The sequence below is a fragment of the Euleptes europaea genome, chromosome 3, assembly GCF_029931775.1.
Source record: "Euleptes europaea isolate rEulEur1 chromosome 3, rEulEur1.hap1, whole genome shotgun sequence".
Classification (NCBI taxonomy): Eukaryota; Metazoa; Chordata; class Lepidosauria; order Squamata; family Sphaerodactylidae; genus Euleptes; species Euleptes europaea.
Window position 1 is genome coordinate 30,011,806 of NC_079314.1, and position 17,451 is coordinate 30,029,256.

General features: G+C 45.8%; 1 protein-coding gene across 1 annotated transcript in view; it reads left to right on the top strand.

Moving 5' to 3' along the window:
* Positions 1-16,076, top strand: part of CSMD2 (CUB and Sushi multiple domains 2) — a 690,555-nt gene extending 674,479 nt beyond the window's left edge. Inside the window, exons 63-71 of the mRNA XM_056846155.1 lie at positions 6,477-6,588; positions 7,217-7,396; positions 9,218-9,283; positions 9,802-9,963; positions 11,436-11,536; positions 12,999-13,086; positions 13,352-13,487; positions 14,631-14,808; positions 15,834-16,076. Of these exons, the coding sequence (XP_056702133.1) occupies positions 6,477-6,588; positions 7,217-7,396; positions 9,218-9,283; positions 9,802-9,963; positions 11,436-11,536; positions 12,999-13,086; positions 13,352-13,487; positions 14,631-14,790 (1,005 nt within the window). The 3' untranslated portion in view covers positions 14,791-14,808; positions 15,834-16,076. The remainder of the gene's footprint in view (positions 1-6,476; positions 6,589-7,216; positions 7,397-9,217; positions 9,284-9,801; positions 9,964-11,435; positions 11,537-12,998; positions 13,087-13,351; positions 13,488-14,630; positions 14,809-15,833) is intronic.
* The last annotated feature ends 1,375 nt before the right edge of the window (positions 16,077-17,451 follow it).

The window sequence follows — 17,451 nt, forward strand, 5'->3', positions numbered from 1 at the left end:
TTTTGTGAGTTGGCTACAGTTTTGCTACAGATAGCCATTATCAGCCGACCCTGGGGAGATAGCAGCCCTGTTCACAAGTTACAAGTTATTTAGGGGAGGGGCCATGGCTCAGTGGTAGAGCATCTGCTTGGCACACAGAAGGTCCCAGGTTCAATCCCCGGCATCTCCAGTTAAATGCTCTATGCAAGGAGGTGATGTGAAAGACCTCAGCCTGAGACCCTGGAGAGCTGCTGCCGGTCTGAGTAGACAATACTGACTTTGCTGGACCAGGGATCTGATTCAGTATAAGGCAATTTCATGTGTTCATAGGTACAAGAATGGACGTACGATCCATGTACAGCGTACACTTGGTTTTTTTGTTATGTGTGTGTTGAGAAATTCTCATTTTACATTCAATGCCTAATCCTCATGTTACATTCAATGCCAGTACCAGCTGAGTGTCTGGCTTAAATCCCAAAATTATCCAGGTACTGGTTCCCAATTTCATTTCTAAAGTGAAAGCTCATCGGCTCTTTCTTACAAACAGGAGTACCAATGTCCATGCAGGTTGTACGCGTGCTCCCTGTAACATGTGAACAGGGCTAGCTTCAGACAGCAAGCCCCACTTCCTCTGTATCGCCTGCCCACCTAGAGCTTTCTCTGTGCATTTTCTCCTCTTTCGCAGGTACCGTTTTCACCTACTTGGACCCCCAGCATTTTTTTTGCTTGGCATGGGTACAGCAGCATGCCCTTCTGCCACAAATCTAGTTATTTATTTTTTAATTTATTAGAAAAAAACCAATGACAATAACAACAACTAAAAAAAAGCAGAATTACTTACAGTCTTAGTAATGTAAAATTATATATATATATATATATATATATATATATATATATATATATATATATATATATATATATATATATATATATATAAGATCAAGTCTCCCATGCTACAGCTTATTTCTATGTCTTCATATTCATCATTACGTCCTGACTGAGTGCAACACATTCCTTTTTCCCGAAATCTAGTTATTTTTTTATTAGAAGTTGCATTTAAAAGTTCTCACTGTTCATTGTATTAACATAATGTATGGAAATTATGAAATCCCCTCCCCAGAGAGCTTCGTTTGTCCCCTCTATTCCTGTCCTCTGCCGGCGGGTGAAGACTTTTCCATTTTGTTTCATGTTCCCCCAGTGGCCTTCATTCCCATTTATGTGTTTGTGTTTCGTTGAATTGTTTTGATCTTTTATGTGTGCATTATGTGCTGTCGAGTTGTTTTCGACTTATGGCAACCCTGTAAATTAATGATCTCCAAAACGTCCTATCGTTAACAGCCTTGCTCAGGTCTGGCAAAGTGAAGGCCATGGCTGCCTTTTTTGAGTCCTTCCAGCTTGCGCCTTCATTTTAAATTTTGTTTTAATGTTTTTACTGTTCGCCTCGTTGGGGACCCTGAACGGGGGGGGGGGGGGGACAAAAACATTACAAATATATAAATATTGCAAGGTTCCTCGGCTGTACAAATGTACCAAAAGGTAGAGGTAGAAGTGTTGTTTATAATAATAAATAATATGTACATCACTGCAGAGCAAATTCTTCTCTGCTAGTTGGACCCCTTTATGTTTTCTAAATGAGCCTAGCGGGTATGACATAGCACGGATACATCCTGGATCTCATAGACATATGGAGTGATGAGCAAGTTGGGACTATTCATTTACTTACTTACCAGAGAGCCAGCGTGGTGTAGTGGTTAAGAGCAGTGGTTTGGAGTGGTGGATTTTAATCTGGAGAACCAGGTTTGATTCCCCACTCTTCCACATGAGCGGCGGATGCTAACCTGGTGAACCTGGTTGGTTTCCCCACTCCTACACATAAGGCCAGCTGGGTGACCTTGGGCTAGTCACAGCTCTCTTAGAACTCTCTCAGCCCCACCTACCTCACATGGTGTTTGTTGTGGGGAGGGGAAGGGAAGGTGATTGTAAGCCAGTTGATTCTTCCTTAAGTGGTAGAGAAAGTCGTCATATAAAAACCAACTCTTCTTCTTTTTCTTCTTCTTTATAGCCTGCATTTTTCACTGAGACCCAAGTCAGATTACGCAGTGTAAGGCAATGCAGTCGGATTGCACGAGACATCCAATGGAAAATGCAGTAAAACTAGGATGACAAAAATTAGGAACAAGACCAAAAAAATCAGAGATGATATGTCATAAACAGTGCAAAAAAAGAAAAGAAAGAAAGAATGGAATTTCGAAAGGAGAAACTAATGCAATAAGAGCATACAGTAACTAGAGGAATAGGCTACTACTCTGTTCCTTTTATAGAAATGTCTTCCTGAACAATCGAGTTTTGCACATTCTGCATTCTGATAGAAGTGTGGGAGCCCCCTGGACCTCCTCAGGCACTCCATTCCACAATGCGGGGGCCGCAGCAGAGAATGCACATGTACAGACTTGAATCAAAGGGACCAAATTACCCACACCTTCCCTCCTCTGTGAGCTTTTATCCCAAAGCTCATGGGGAAGGTTAAGGTTCTGAGGATCTCTGAAAAGCGGCCCAGCAGAGGCTGTTCCTGCTCAGGGCCCCAGCTCCAAGCAAAAATGAGCGGAGACATATTTCCCCTCAAAGGCGTCGCAAGAGACGGTGCCTCCTTCTCCTGTGACGACTCCAAGGGAGAGGGCGGCAAAGGTTCATAAACAGGCAAACTGTACTGTGAGACGAATGCCTGAGCTCTTTTCAAGAATCGACCAGTATGCATTTTCGCAATGCAGAAATGTGGGACAGTTGCCAACCCCCTAAATGAGGGGTAAATATGTAATTTGGAATTCTCATGGGATACATGAAGAAACATGGATCCCATGAGAATTCCAAAGAGAGACGTGCCCACCTGAAGACTGAAAGGCAGACCGAGAAAAGCGCTTGTCAATGATAATCAGAGATTCACTATTAATCAGCACTTCAGGGTTTTTTTTGTTTTGTTTTTAGTAAAGCACATCTCTTGGGGGATCTAGATCTGAGCCCAGTAGTACCTTAGCGACCAACAAGATATTTGGGGTATGAGCATTCAATAGTCAAAGTTTCCCTTCATCAATGGAAAGCTCACACCCTGAAAATCTTGTTGGTCGTTGAGGTGCTTCTGGACTTGAAATCTACCTCTTCTACTGCCGACCCACATGGCCATGCTCTGAAGCATCTCTTTAGGGTGGTCAAAGCGCACAGTTCCAGCACTTAGCCTGCAGGAGCAGTTGGTACTAATAGGTGGAAGAGGGCCGCAACTGGGAACGGACATGTGTATTGCTAAATCAGAGTCACGCTACTGGAACGACCATGCCAACTGCTCAAAACTGAACATCCGTCCACATGTTTTCTCAAAGCTCACCTTGCCCACTGATTATAGCCTTAACCCCAGTAGGAGGGCATCAATTGAACATCCACCTATAGCAATAAGGTCGTACAGAAGCCTCCAGGCTTCACTTTGCACAGAGGAGCTCCGTGGCTACATATATATTATACACCACACGCCATCAAAGCAATGGATCCAAGAGGGTTTGCGAGGCCTGTGTTTCAAATTCATTTTCATGGGAACTGGATTACCAAATCCTCCTTGAGTTCCCAATGTGTATCTTAGCCTTAATTCAGTTTGTGGATCCCACCGAGTCATATTCCATTTGGAAGTCATTCATCCCTACCCCAAAAAAAATAATCTTACTTGACGAAAAGAGATCATAGGAGGAGATTAATAGTATATTTTGTGGGCATTTGAGCAAAACATTGACCTCTTTACCCCCTGCAAAGTAGCTAATATGTCACCCTTAATCCTGGTCTTGGGGTATTAATTCTGGGTTCCTTTGTTAAACCTGAAATTCAGCCAGTGGTGATTCTAGGAAGCTCTGTCTGTTAAGAGGGCTGTGATAGGACAGTGAAGAGAGAATGGGTGGTGTTTGACAGAAGGACAGATTTTAAAAAATCAGAAGATGCTGATCAGTGACTTCTACCCTTCAAACTGCGCTTGCAGTCACTTACTTTTTACTTTTTGGAACTTTGTACATTACCCACCCTGTGCCATGTTTACACTTGTTAATCTAGGAAAAGGGGAACAAATCCGTGGGTTCCATCTTGCAGGTTGGGTATTAAGGTGGGCAGATACTTACCTCTGAAAAGATTCAGTTGCTGGATTCCCACAGGGAAGTGCAAAGATTTCTTTTTTAAAAAAAATGCCTTTCATTTCATTCATAATGAATCCTTATTGTTTTCATTGTTACCGGTACTTTTGTTTTTACTGCCATAGGCCATAATGGAAAGCCAGTTTCTTGTGTTTTTGCATACAGTGGTGATGAAATTTTCACTGAAAGGATCATGCCTACAATAGAGGAGTTTGGCAGGCAATTAAACGCAAGCACACCCTTCTGGCTTCAGCTGGTTTTCCATTTAGTTAGGATAAAATTCTGAGGTTTGCCTGGCTCACCCTGGGGAATTTTCCCTCTCAAGTTTCAGAGGGTTAGGAGAAAAGGGCCCCTCATGTAGCAGAAATTAAAATAAAGGCCTTTGAATATTAAAAAATGATGCCATAATATCTAGAAATCTACTTATCCGATAATTATTTAATGTGGGGAAATATTTGCAAGGGTTCTGTACAAACAGGTTGGATGGGGGAGGATATGCAGTTTAGAAACACATCTTCTATCTATATCTATATATTTTTATATAAAAATAAAAATGTAAATGTTCGTTTGTTCAAAATCTTAAATCTCCGAAAGTTCTTCACCGATTGCTTTGAAATTTTGACACAACGTTGTATTCGAATACGCGCGTGTTTTTATATACCTATATTATATAGATGTCACACCTGTGACAGGTAAAAACAGCCCCATCTGTTGGACGTCAAAGCAACACACGCTATCTTCTTAGATGTACCAAGAGGAACTGGTAAAACGTTCCTAATTAGACTGATTCTGGCAGCAACGCGATCCCAAAATGACATAGCCTTAGCTCTTGCGTTGTCCAGAATAGCTGCAACATTGCTACCAGGTGGAAGAACTGCTCATTCCGCTTTGAAATTCCCATTGAACGTGCAATTCATTGAAACTCCCACGTGCAACATTTCCAAAGCATCCGGCATGGGAAAAGTATTGCAGAAATGCAAACTTATTGTTTGGGATGAATGCACAATGGCGCACAAGAAATTGCTCGAGGCTCTTAATCGATCATTGCAAGATTTGCGTGGAAACATCAGACCATTTGGGAACGCATTAATATTGCTTGCAGGAGATTTCAGGCAAACATTACCTGTAATTGGTTCTTGTAGGTTATCCGGGCTGTGTAACCGTGGTCTTGTAACCGTGGTCCTGTAATTCCTCGATCGACACCAGCGGACGAAATAAATGCTTGCCTGAAATACTCTACTTTGTGGCGACATGTAAAGACATTAAAATTAACTACAAATGTGCGTGTCCAGCTGCAAAACGATCGATCAGCTGAGATCTTCTCACATCAATTGCTGGAAATTGGGAACGGAAAGGTACCGGTTGATCTGACCTCAGGATGAATTTCATTGCCTCATAACTTCAGCAATTTAGTGACGTCAAAACATAAATTGGTTGAAAAAGTATTTCCCAATATTCAAACCAATTATAAAAATCACGATTGGCTGAGTGAACGAGGTATTCTTGCGGCCAAGAACAAAGACGTCTACGAACTTAACAATATTATTCAGTCTCACATTCAAAGCGAGGCAGTCACATACAAGTCCGTCGTCACTGTTGTGGAAGCAGATGAAGCGGTTAATTATTCAACAGAATTTTTGAATTCACTCAATCTGCCAGGGATGCCACCGCAAGTACTGCAATTGAAAATCGGCGTGCCAATTATCATGTTGCGATATATCAACCAGCCAAAGCTTTGCAATGGCAAGCGGCTTGCAGTAAAAAAATTCATGAGCAACGTCGTAGAAGCAACCATCTTGACAGGGCCTTTCAAAGGTGAAGATGTCCTCATTCCTCGCATTGCTATGATTCCAACGGATATGCCATTTCAATTTAAGAGATTGCAATTCCCAATTCGATTGGCGTTTGCAATCACCATCAACAAAGCTCAGGGGCAATCTTTTGAATTGTGCGGTTTAGATCTAGACACGGAGTGCTTCTCACATGGACAATTATATGTTGCGTGTTCTAGAGTCGGCAAACCAGACAATCTCTATATCTGCACAGACAATGGAACAACAGAAAATATTGTATACCCACAAGCATTGTGAAATTAAACATATTAGAAACGTGCGCTTTCTCTTTTCTTTCTTTTCCATTTCACCAGACTGGGCCATAGCAACACGTGGCCGGGTACCGCTAGTTTCCCATAAAAAGAAAAACTAATGGGATTCATTCATTTTCATTGCAATTTCTGCGTGCTTCAAAACAAATGAAAACAAACAAGGATGTTTCAGTTTTGTTTTGTTTTTCATTTGTTATAAAATGTACCGATTTCTTCTTTTCCCCTTCTGACAGGTTGGGAGTGTCGTTTTCTTCCGGTGTCTAAAAGGATATCTGCTGCAGGGATCCACCACCAGAACGTGTCTCCCGAACTTGACATGGAGCGGAGTGCAGCCTGATTGTATCCGTGAGTCTCTGCTTTTAAGGGCAGTGTTTCTGCTTGCTTTCATGGGGTTTCTCGCAATACAAACACAAAAAAACAACAACAACAGATTCTGGTGTGTGAGGAAGCAGCTCGTCCAGGCTGCCTCTTGCTTCTTCAATTTCTTGTGTGTAGAGTATCAGGCGGGCAGATGGAAGGCAAGCAGATGTGAGCCAGACAAGAAGCAGGAGGCAATAGGTCTGAGAACAGGTTATTCTGTACACAAGCCAACAAACTGCCCAGAATAAGGAGCTGCGGAGCCTAAGTCCACAACTTTATATGAATAGGTGGAGCCTCATTGGCCCCTTGAGTCACATGATACCTCCTCTCCCCGTCCCCTGTTGGGCTGGTAGCTTCAATACCCTCTTCTGGCCATCTACAGCAGTGGCGGTGGTGTGCAGATGAGATCAGCCCAAGTTCAGGCGTGGCAGAGCTCTCTGCAGGCAGCAACTGAATCCGGGCAACCAGGGCTTCTCTGGTGTGGGGAATTTGGGTGCCCCTCTCTCCCTCCTTCATGCAGGGACCTTGATTTTTATGACTGTGTTAAGGCCCAGTTTCAAGTAGGTTAGAGTTACCCCGGTGATTCAGAATGCTCTTGTCCTAACTGTTCCAGCTCACAACTGCAAAGAGCCAGAGATGCCGACCCACGCCAACGTGGATGCCATGGATGTGCCTTCCCTGGGCTACACATTGATTTACTCTTGCCAGAGTGGCTTTTATCTCACTGGAGGATCAGAGCACAGGACCTGCAAAGCTGACGGCAGCTGGACGGGGAAGCCACCTGTTTGCCTTGGTAAGTGCACTGAGATAAGGTTCTCCATGCAAGTGTTTTGGTAATTATTCCCCCCCTCCCCATTTACATTCATGCCTTGCATTATCCTAAGGACTCCAGGCAGTTGATTTTTTTTCACTACCCCATAGTAACATTAGCCATGGCCTGGATGGCCCAGGCTAGCTTGATCTTGTGAAATCTCAGACACTAAGCAGGGTTGGCCCTGGTTAGTATTTGGATGGGAGGCCACCAAGGGAGTCTAGAGTTGTTATGCAGAGGCTGGCAGTGGCAGACCACCTCTGTAAGTCTCTTGCCTTGAAAACACCACGAAGGGTCACCGTAAGAGTCTTGGGGTGTATCAACAGAGGCATAACAACCAATATGTCAAAGTTCCACTGCACACTGCATTGGTCAGGCCACGCCTGGAGTATTGTGTGCAGTTCTGGAGGCCCACTTCAAAAAAGATGGGGGCAGAATGGAGCGGGTGTAGAGGAGAGCGACGAGGATGATCAGGGGGCTGGAGACCAAGGCTGAGGGAGTTGGGAATGTTTAGTCTGGAGAAGAGGAGGTTGAGGGGGGATATGGTTGCTCTGTATTTGAAGGGCTGTCACTTGGAGGAGAGCAGGGAGCTGTTCCTGTTGACAGCAGAGGATAGGAATCACAAGAATGGGTTTAAATTGTGGGTGGAAAGGTACCAGCTAGATATTAGGAAAAACATTTTTTACAGTAAGTGTTGTTAAACAGTGGAATCGGTTAACAAGGGGTGAGCTCCCCCTCAGTGGCAGTCTTTAACCAGTTGCTGGACAGCGTTGTTCTAGCCTGATCCTGCATTCATCAGGGGGTTGGACTAGAAGGTCTAGAAGGTCCCTTCCAAGTCTATGATTCTGTGAAATCAGCTGCAACTTGACAGCACTTCCCACCACTTAATAATGCAAGAACTGTCTTGACAGAACCGGACCCCAAGGTTCATCTCAACCAGCATTCTGCCTTCAACAGAGGCCAGACACATGCCTCTTTGGGAGCCTGGGAGCCTGCAAGCAAGACATGAAGAAAACAGCTCTCTGCTGTTGCTGGCCCCCAACACCTAGTATTCAAAGGGCTACTGCGACTGGTTATAACCCAAATCAGTGGATTATAGATCAAATCAAGCCTGAACTGACCCTAGAAGCGAAAACGACTAAACTGAGGCTATCGTATTTTGGTCACATCATGAGACGACAAGAGTCACTGGAAAAGACAGTCATGCTAGGAAAAGTTGAGGGCAGCAGGAAAAGAGGAAGACCCAATAAGAGATGGATTGACTCAATAAAGGAAGCCACAGCCCTCAATTTGCAAGACATGAACAAGGCTGTCAAAGATAGGACATTTTGGAGGACTTTCATTCATAGGGTCGCCATGAGTCGGAAGCGACTTGACGGCACAACACACACACACAGCCACTGGACATGGAGTTTCCATTTAGCCATCATGGCTGACAGCCACCTACAGACCTTACCTTCTTCTTTTAAAGCCCCTAAGCTAGCGTCCAAGGCTGTGGATTTCTTACCTTAATCTATATGCTAAATGGAGAAGGACTTCCTTTTCTCCATCCTGAATGCGCTGCCAGTCTTCCCCTAGTATTATGACAGAGGGAGGAATCCTTCTCTTTATCCCCTCTCTCTAGTCCTCTCATGATTTCACAAGCCTCCACCAAGAAAGCCCCCGACTTTGGCTTTGCATGGGGAGGAAGGTGTTTTCTTCTTACATCGAGCGGACTTCTTACATTCCAATGTGCTACGATAGTATTATATATCCCAGTGCTTGAACATTAACTCTCTTTTTCCTTTGCTTGTCTTTTTCCAGCGGATATCCGACCCAGCGGCAGACCAGCAGGCACTGCTCGGGACCTTCCTCTCCCAAAGCTGTCAGGTACAGCTTTCCTTTATTAACATCAATGCCAAATTTAGAGAATCACATCATGATAAAAGTCCCATCCATCTTGGGTGGTGGAAAATGTTGTCAAGTCAAAGATGACTTATGGCGACCCCATAGGGTTTTCAAGGCAAGAGATGAACAGAGGTGATTTGCCATTGCCTGCCTCTGTGTAGCAACCCTGGACTCCCTTGGTGGTCTCCCATCCAAGTACTCACCAGGGCTGACCCTGCTTAGCTACCAAGATCTGATAAGATTGAGCTAGTCTGGGCCATCCAGGTCAGGCCATTCATTTTTAACCTGCAGTAATATCAAGTTTCAATGCCAGATCCCAAGGAGAGAGGTAAGAGCTGACTACAAAAGGCACCATGATTGCTTTAGCGAGTATAACACCAATAAAGCACTAGCTGTAGGTAAATCCTGACAGTGTATAAACCAAGGTTCAGTTCTCTTGTTCCCTATGGACTTCCCATCTTCTAACAACTCCCTTTTCTCCCCGTTCTGTTTTTCTTTAGTTCCTGCAGATGTCTTTGCAAAGAACTCATTTTGGAAAGGTTCTTACGAATACATGGGCAAGAAGCAGCCGGCTATGCTGTCCGTCACCAGCTTTGACCCAGTGACCAGCAAGGTCAACGCCACCCTAATAGACCACAGTGGTGTGGAGTTGCAAGTGTCAGGTAAAGTCGCTGGCCTGCCAGGTTTCAGTGAATCCAGCTTGTAGTGGGGATGGAGTCAGTTGGCTACCTTCTCAAGCACAGCAGGGAAGAGTGTCCGTAGTGTACAACTGATGCTCAGTCAGTACGGTGAACAATCTGCTGGGATGGAGAGATTACTGCCTCCTTTTCAGTGTGGTATCTGAAGAAGTGAGTCATGAAAGCTACCAGAAATTGTGTTAGCCTTTAAGGTGATACTGGACTCTCTCTCTTTTCTCCTTTTCACTGTGGTGTGGAATTCCTGCTGGAAGATCACATTTCAGTGATCAATACTGCTTCTCCTGAGAAGATTGGAAGAGAGAGTGCAGATTCACATACCAAGAGGTCTTGAGAGCCATTTTGGGGTAGTGTCTAGAGCAGAGGTGTCAAACATAAGGCCCATGGGCTGGATCCGGCCCCTTGAGAGCTCTTTTCCGGCCCTTAAGCCAGCAGAGGCAGCCACCTCTTCCAGTCTCGATCTGGGCTGGCGAGGCATGGCCCGGCCTGACCAAGCAACATTTATGCCCTCGTATCCGGCCCTCGTAACAAATGAGTTCAACACCCCTGGTCTAGAGGGTAGGACTAGGATATGGAAGTCCCAGATCGGAATCCCCACTCTGCTATAGAAGCTTGTTGGGTGACCTTGGGCCAGTCACACACTATCAGCCTAACCTACCTCGCATGGCTGTTGTCAGGATAAAATGGAGAAGAGAGCGATGGAAGCCATTATGGGGAGAATGGCAAGGTATAAATGAAGTAAATAAATAATCTTGCCAAAAGGCAAAGCAAACTTGTTGGTCAGTGTCAGACTGAGGTCAGTTCCTGGGGCCGGGCCCTATCACTGTTCCTGTCCTCAGGGATATCCTAGCCCAGAGTTGCATGATTTGGCTATTTCTTGTATTAACCCTCCTTTGCCGTTTTGGTGCTCACTCGCTCTCATAGAATTAGAGAATCATAGAGTTGGAAGGGACCTCCAGGGTCCAACCCCCTGCACAATGCAGGAAATTCACAACTCCCTCCATCCCACATCCCCAGTGACCCCTGCTCCATGCCCAGAAGATGGCAAAAAAAGCTTCCAGGGTCCCTGGCCAATCTGACCTGGAGGAAAATTGCTTTCCTGACCCCATAGTGGCAATCGGCATTTCCCTGGGCATGTAAGAAAGGGCCACTAGAGCCAAGCACTGACGCAACCCTTCCTGCCCTCCCTCTCATGATCTCCTTGAGTAGATCATGATCATGTTTAGAAATATCCTTTTGGAGCTCTTTGCATTCATCTTGGGATTGTCAGCATCCTCAGTCATTTTGGGTGTCACCCGTGGACTCAATCAGTGACGTGCAGATGCATTCCAGCAAGGCCCCACTGGAGTCAAATGCAAGACCAAAGCCTGCCCAGAGGTAGTGGGATGCTGAATTCTCAGGCTGTGGTGTGCCTTTTTGCCACCGTGTTTTCTTTTCAGGGATATACAAAAAGGACGAAATGCACCTCCTCCTCCAGGCGTACCAGATAACGGGGCCGGCAGAGACGTTAATGAACGATAAATGGGCCTTAGACGGACGTGTAAGTACGAGCGCAAACCGGCCAATCGGCCTGTGCTGTAGGCTCAGCCATGCTTTCTGTTTGCAAAGTTTGCCTAAAATGGCAAAAAATGCCGAGGGGGGTTGGAAAAAAAATGGGGGGAAGTAGAAGAAGGAGCAGTTGCAACACAAGGTAAGGAGAACGGACGACCAACCTAACTTTGACTGAAAAGTGGGGTCAAATGGATTTTGGAAAGTAACAGGGGAAAAGTGATAAAATGTTTAATGTCCTGCAACTCCACACTCCATGGGCGAAAACGCATGGTTGCTTTATCCTCCTTTAATCCCTGTTTCAGCCAGGATTCAGCCTGGATCGAACGCATGTGTTTCGCCTAATGTGCGTTCGATCCTGGCTAAAACAGGGATTAAAGGAGGATAAAGTGACCATGCATTTTCGCCCCATGTGTGCCTCAACCTTAATGAGGTCAATGCCCTGACCTGGATAGCCCCAGGCTATCCTGTTCTTGTCAGATCTCAGAAGCTAAGCAAAGTCGGCCCTGGCTAGTACTTGGATGGGAGACCACCAAGGAAGTCCAGGGTCGCTATACAGAGGAAGGCAATGGCAGACCACTTCTGTTCGTTTCTTGCGTTGAAAGCCCTACTGGGTTGCCGTAAGTGGGCTGCGACTTGATGGCCCTTTACACATAATGATGTCAACAGCCCTGTTGTGTTTCATGCCACCCCTCCCTCCACTTGTAATGTTGTTGTAAACTGTAGCATATATTCTAAGAGCATTGGGGGCATTTTTATCCTCAGCTGCATTGAATGGGAAGGTCAAATAAGAATATAGGATGAAATTGGGTGGGGGAGGGGAATAGTGTATGTTTTTTAATCTTTTATCATTTTCCTGCCTATCAATTTTTGCTGCTGTTCCATTCCTGTACTGTCAAAAAGAAATAATGGAGTACAGCTTTGGGAGGGGGGTTTGTTTGTTTTGAAGCTAGCTTCATGTTCAATGAAATTGTCCAGGGTTTTTATTTGTTTGTTTATTTCTTTGGGATCTAGTCAACATCCAAATCAGGTTGGTAAAGTATAGTTTTGGTTGTTGTTCAGGTAAACGTGTTAATAATGATTGTGTAGACCTTGTTCTAGCTTCCTTCCATGAAGAATGTGAGATCTTCCAGGATTCAGAGCATGGTCTTTCCATGGGTAACTCTACTTATGGCTCACCAAGATGGTCATGCCCCCTCCTCCGCATTAAGTCTCTCCTTTCTCAATGTTCCTTTTTGTCCAGACCTTTAGCGCCTTATTATTCTGCACAAGGGCTTTGATCTTTTCTCTGTGCTTTAGGTTTTTATCATCTTAAGCAGGTTTTCATAGTTTTTGTTGTTTTTATTGGGTAGACCTCTCTCGTAGGAAATTCAACCACTCTGCACTAAAAGCCCCTCTCTATATACAGTCAGAAACTTCCAGTTATGCAATCTGTTGGTCCTACCCCAATGCAGGTCACCCCTGAGTCATCGAGTGGGACGTTTGTCTACCAGGGATTTGTGCACGGCAAAGGCTTTGGACAGTTCGGCCTCCAGAGGCTAGGTAAGCTAACAGGTCTTGCTTTCAGCCTGAAGTCATTGTTTCCATTTTTTTGTGCAATTAGATTTTGACAACAGGCTTCTGTTGCATTAATTCCTGTCCTTGGTAAATGGCAAAGCGATATTTCAGTTAATTTACATGCTACCCTTCTCCCCTAATAAGGCACTCAGGCGCTGTAATTATCCTTTGCATTCCTATGCGGCAAACACATGCCGAGGGCCCCCAGCGTCCTCCTCCAGATATCGCCTAATGCCGCTTTCCCTTCCAGACAGCAGAATTGATCACGATCCTGAGTCGATGGGGCATCCCTTTGCATCCAACAGCAGTTCAGTGGCAGCTGCTATCCTCGTGCCTTTCATTGCCCTGATTATTGCAGGGTTTGTGCTGTATCTCTACAAACACAGGTGAGCCCTTAGCAGGAGCGAAGCCAGGGAGGCGAGAAATGGGAAGGCGGTTTCTGCGTTACTTTCTTTTCCATTAGAAAAGAGCAAGAGTTCAGTAGCACCTTAAAGACTGACAAAATTCCTTGCAGGGTATGAACTTTCGTGAGCCACAGCTCACTTCTTCAGATACAGGTATCTGAAGAAGTGAGCTGTGGCTTACAAAAGCTTGCACCCTGCAAGAAATTTTGTCAGTCTTTAAGGTGCTACTGGACTCTTGCTCTTTTCTACCATTAGTGACAGACTAACACAGCTACCCATTGTGATCTTGTTCTTTTCCATGTTTTTTCGAGCCCAAAGCAGCTTCAACCGGCTGCCGGCCTGAACTGGAGTTAGAGTGAGGAAGAGCCTGCTTAACCTTCTCACCCTCCTTTCAACGTACCGCTTGAAACCCTCCCCAAGCCCCTTTGGTCCTCCTGAGTGAGGAAGTAGCTTTCAGGATGCAATGTGCATGGACGAACTTCCAAGGAGAGGAAGGTTTAAACCGTGACACACACACCCTCCAGACTGCTTTACACTGTTGATTACAGTCTCTGAGACTACTTTTCAATAAAGAACAAAATCAGAGGAAAGAGATATGGGTCTCACTGTCATGCCTAGTTTGGCATCACGCAGCATCATTGCAAGCAGAAGAAAGAACTGAGGTTTTCAAGCATCATTTAAGGGATGCTCTGAAGGTTCTGTGTGCTGGAGGCCTTTGTAATGGGAGAGGGAAGAGTGATCACAGAAGGGATTTTAAGGGACTGGGTGGCTTGTCAAAATGCTGGGAAAGGTAGAGCCATTGGGATGTACTCTGAGAAGGAAACGAACGAAGGGCCGTTCCTGCAACTGCCCCATCATTCGGTGTATGGTGGGATGGGTTGGGAAGGAATGCCTTTGGTACTGAGCAGTATTCACCAAGCCCTGAATTGTCTGTTGAACTCATCGAAGAAGGGAGGTGAGGTGTGGCAATTCTTGGCACTGTCCACGCGCATGTGATGATAAACAGTGTCCTGGCAAGGGGTGGCTGAGGAGATGGGGACAGAGGGTTTGGTGGGCCATTTCACACCTACACGAAAAGGCCAAGCGACCGTCTCTGACTCTGTTATTCGGTCTCGTTTCCTACAGGAGGAGACCGAAGGTGCCATTCAATGGCTACGCTGGCCATGAAAACACCAATGTCCGAGGCACATTTGAAAACCCGATGTATGACCGCAACTTGCAGCCGACAGACATCATGGCCAACGAGGCAGAGTTTACAGTCAGCACCGTCTGCACCGCAGTATAGCACTTGCAATCTTGCGCAGTAAGTCTGACTCTGCTGGCCGTGCCCAGGCCTTTCAGCTGCCCCGCATACTAAGCTTACCCCAACTTAGTGTTATTATTTTATTTTATTCAATTTATTTTATTCAATTTATACCCAGTCCTTTCCCATCCCGAGACAGACTCAGGGCGGCTTCCAACAGTGATTGTAAGCCAGTTTGAGTCTCCCTTAAGTGGTAGAGAAAGTCAGCATATAAAAACCAACTCTTCTTCTTCTTCTGTTTGTACAAATCTCTTGATCTTAATCCTGGGAAATCCACTTGAGGGGCTACAGAAGTCCATTGGGGGTATCTAACAAACTGAACATCAAAACTATCCTTCTTTCCAGAAGTGGAAAAAATACTTTCTATTGTCCAAGTATGATCCCCCATCTCCCTCAGTTAGCTAGCACATTGAAAGATTTAGATGGCCAGGCTGGCATGTGATAGCTGCAGTCCCCACAATAATGGGTTTAAATTGCAGGAGGAAAGGTACCAGCTGGATATTAGGAAAACAATTTTTTACAGTAAGAGTTGTTCGACAGTGAAATCAGCTACGTAGGGAACACATGAACACACAAAGCTGCCTTATACTGAACCAGACCCTTGGTCCATCAAAGTCAGTATTGTCTACTCAGACCGGTAGTGGCTCTCCAGGGTCTCAGGCAGGGGTCTTTCACATCACTTACCTGCCTAGTCCCTTTCACTGGAGATGCTGGGGATTGAACCTGGGACCTTCTGCAGCCCAAGCAGATGCTTTTCCACTGAGCCACAGCCCCTCCCTCTCACTGGCAGTCTTTAAGCAGAGGCTGGACAAACATTTGTCAGGAATGTTCTAGGTTGATCCTGCACTGAGCAGGGGGTTGGACTAGAGTGCCTGTATGGCCCCTTCCAACTCTATGATTCTATGAATAATGTGATCCATTCTTATTGTCAGCAAGATCAGAAGATAATAGCATGTAAAGACTTGTTGCACCAAAGTTCGTTCCTCATGTCAACCATATTTCTCTCCCCCTCCTTTCCTCTACAGCATTCTCCAGGAACGGGAGCCTCACCAGCCCCCAGAGGTCCTTCTGGTTCATGTTTGCCCATGATCATCGCTCCCCAAAATGGTGGGGCTGCGGCATTGACGTGGTGCCTTGGCGCTGATCCAGAGAAAGAGGGAGAGAGACTGTCTTTCTATCCGTCACTGCTCTGCATCTTCATTGCCGATCTGTCCTGCTCTGCAGCTGATAATCAAGTCAACCAAAGCGTCCCCTCCTGCCCACATGGGGAGGGCGAGGGGGAGCAGAAGCTGACCCCCTCCATGCTTCTCCGCCTCTGAGCTGTTTCCCAGCCGATCCTGGCCAGCTTCAGCGCTCTCTGACTCATGCAGAGAGATCGGAGTCTGTCCCGCTGCTAACTTGTGGCTGATTATCGCCTTCTGGTGAACATCTCCTGGTGACGTGGAGAAGCCGAATGGTATTCGCCCCCTGCTTATGGGACTATGGGATGGACCTGCAAGAGCCCGCCAGTCCATCGTGTCTGAGAGAAGGCCTCGTGGATGCAGAGAGCTTGGGACAAAATCATTTTGAACTGAAATGGCAGGTTTTAACACAAGGAGAAATGGTTGTTTTGTTTCTGTTTATTCTCTCCCCCCCACCCCCGGCCACCTAATCATACCTGTGTATTTCACGCGAAATACCCTACCGCAAAAATCTGAGGTTCCTGCAAAATCTGACCCTCCTCTCCCCCAGTTCTAACCATCCTCTCATTTGGCGTTGTAAACAGACTTCCCTTTTATTACCTTACTGTCTACTGCATTTTTTTTTTTTTTTTTGGTTCGGGTCTTATGTGTTAAACCGGTTCAAACCCTGCCTTTTTAAACAGCTGCTGCCATTGCTGCATTTTCCTTGCTAGCTTTGGCTAGAAAGGAAGGGCTTTTCCGGCGGCTTGTTCCCTGACATATGGAACAGACGGGGTTGGGTTTTTTTCCATGGCTGTTGCAGGGAACCCAATTCATGCATTTATTGTGAGCCAGTTATGCTTTGCCTACCCTCAAATTGTCATCTTTTGTAATTTGAGGAACATGACATTTCTTTCCCTCTCCTCTTCCCTTCCACACCCCTGCCAAGCACTTCTTTTGGGGAGGGGCCATGGCTCAGTTTGTAGAGCATCGGCTTGGCATGTAGAAGGTCACAGGTCCAATCCCCAGCATCTCCAATTAAAGGGACTAGGCAGGTAGGTGATGTGAAAGACCCCTGCCTGAGACCCTGGAGAGCCGCTGCCGGTCTGAGTAGACAATATAGACTTTGATGGACCAAGGTATAAGGCAGCTTCATGTGTTCAAGTAGTACATTTTGTTTAGGGGAGGGGCTGTGGTTCAGTTGGTAGAGCATCTGCTTGGCATGCGGAAGGTCCCAAGTTCAATCCCTGACACCTCTAGTTAAAGGGACTGGGCAAGTGGGTGATGTGAAAGACCCCTAGCCTGAGACCCTGGAGAGCCGCTGCCGGTCTGAGTAGACAATAATGGCTTTGATGGACCAAGGGTCTGGTTCAGTAGAAGGCAGCTTCATGTAACTTTGGAATGCCCTCTAAAATGTGGCTGCACGAGGCTCACAATCACCTGTTAGGTAATGTCTGTGGCATCACCCATGCCCTGCGCCACT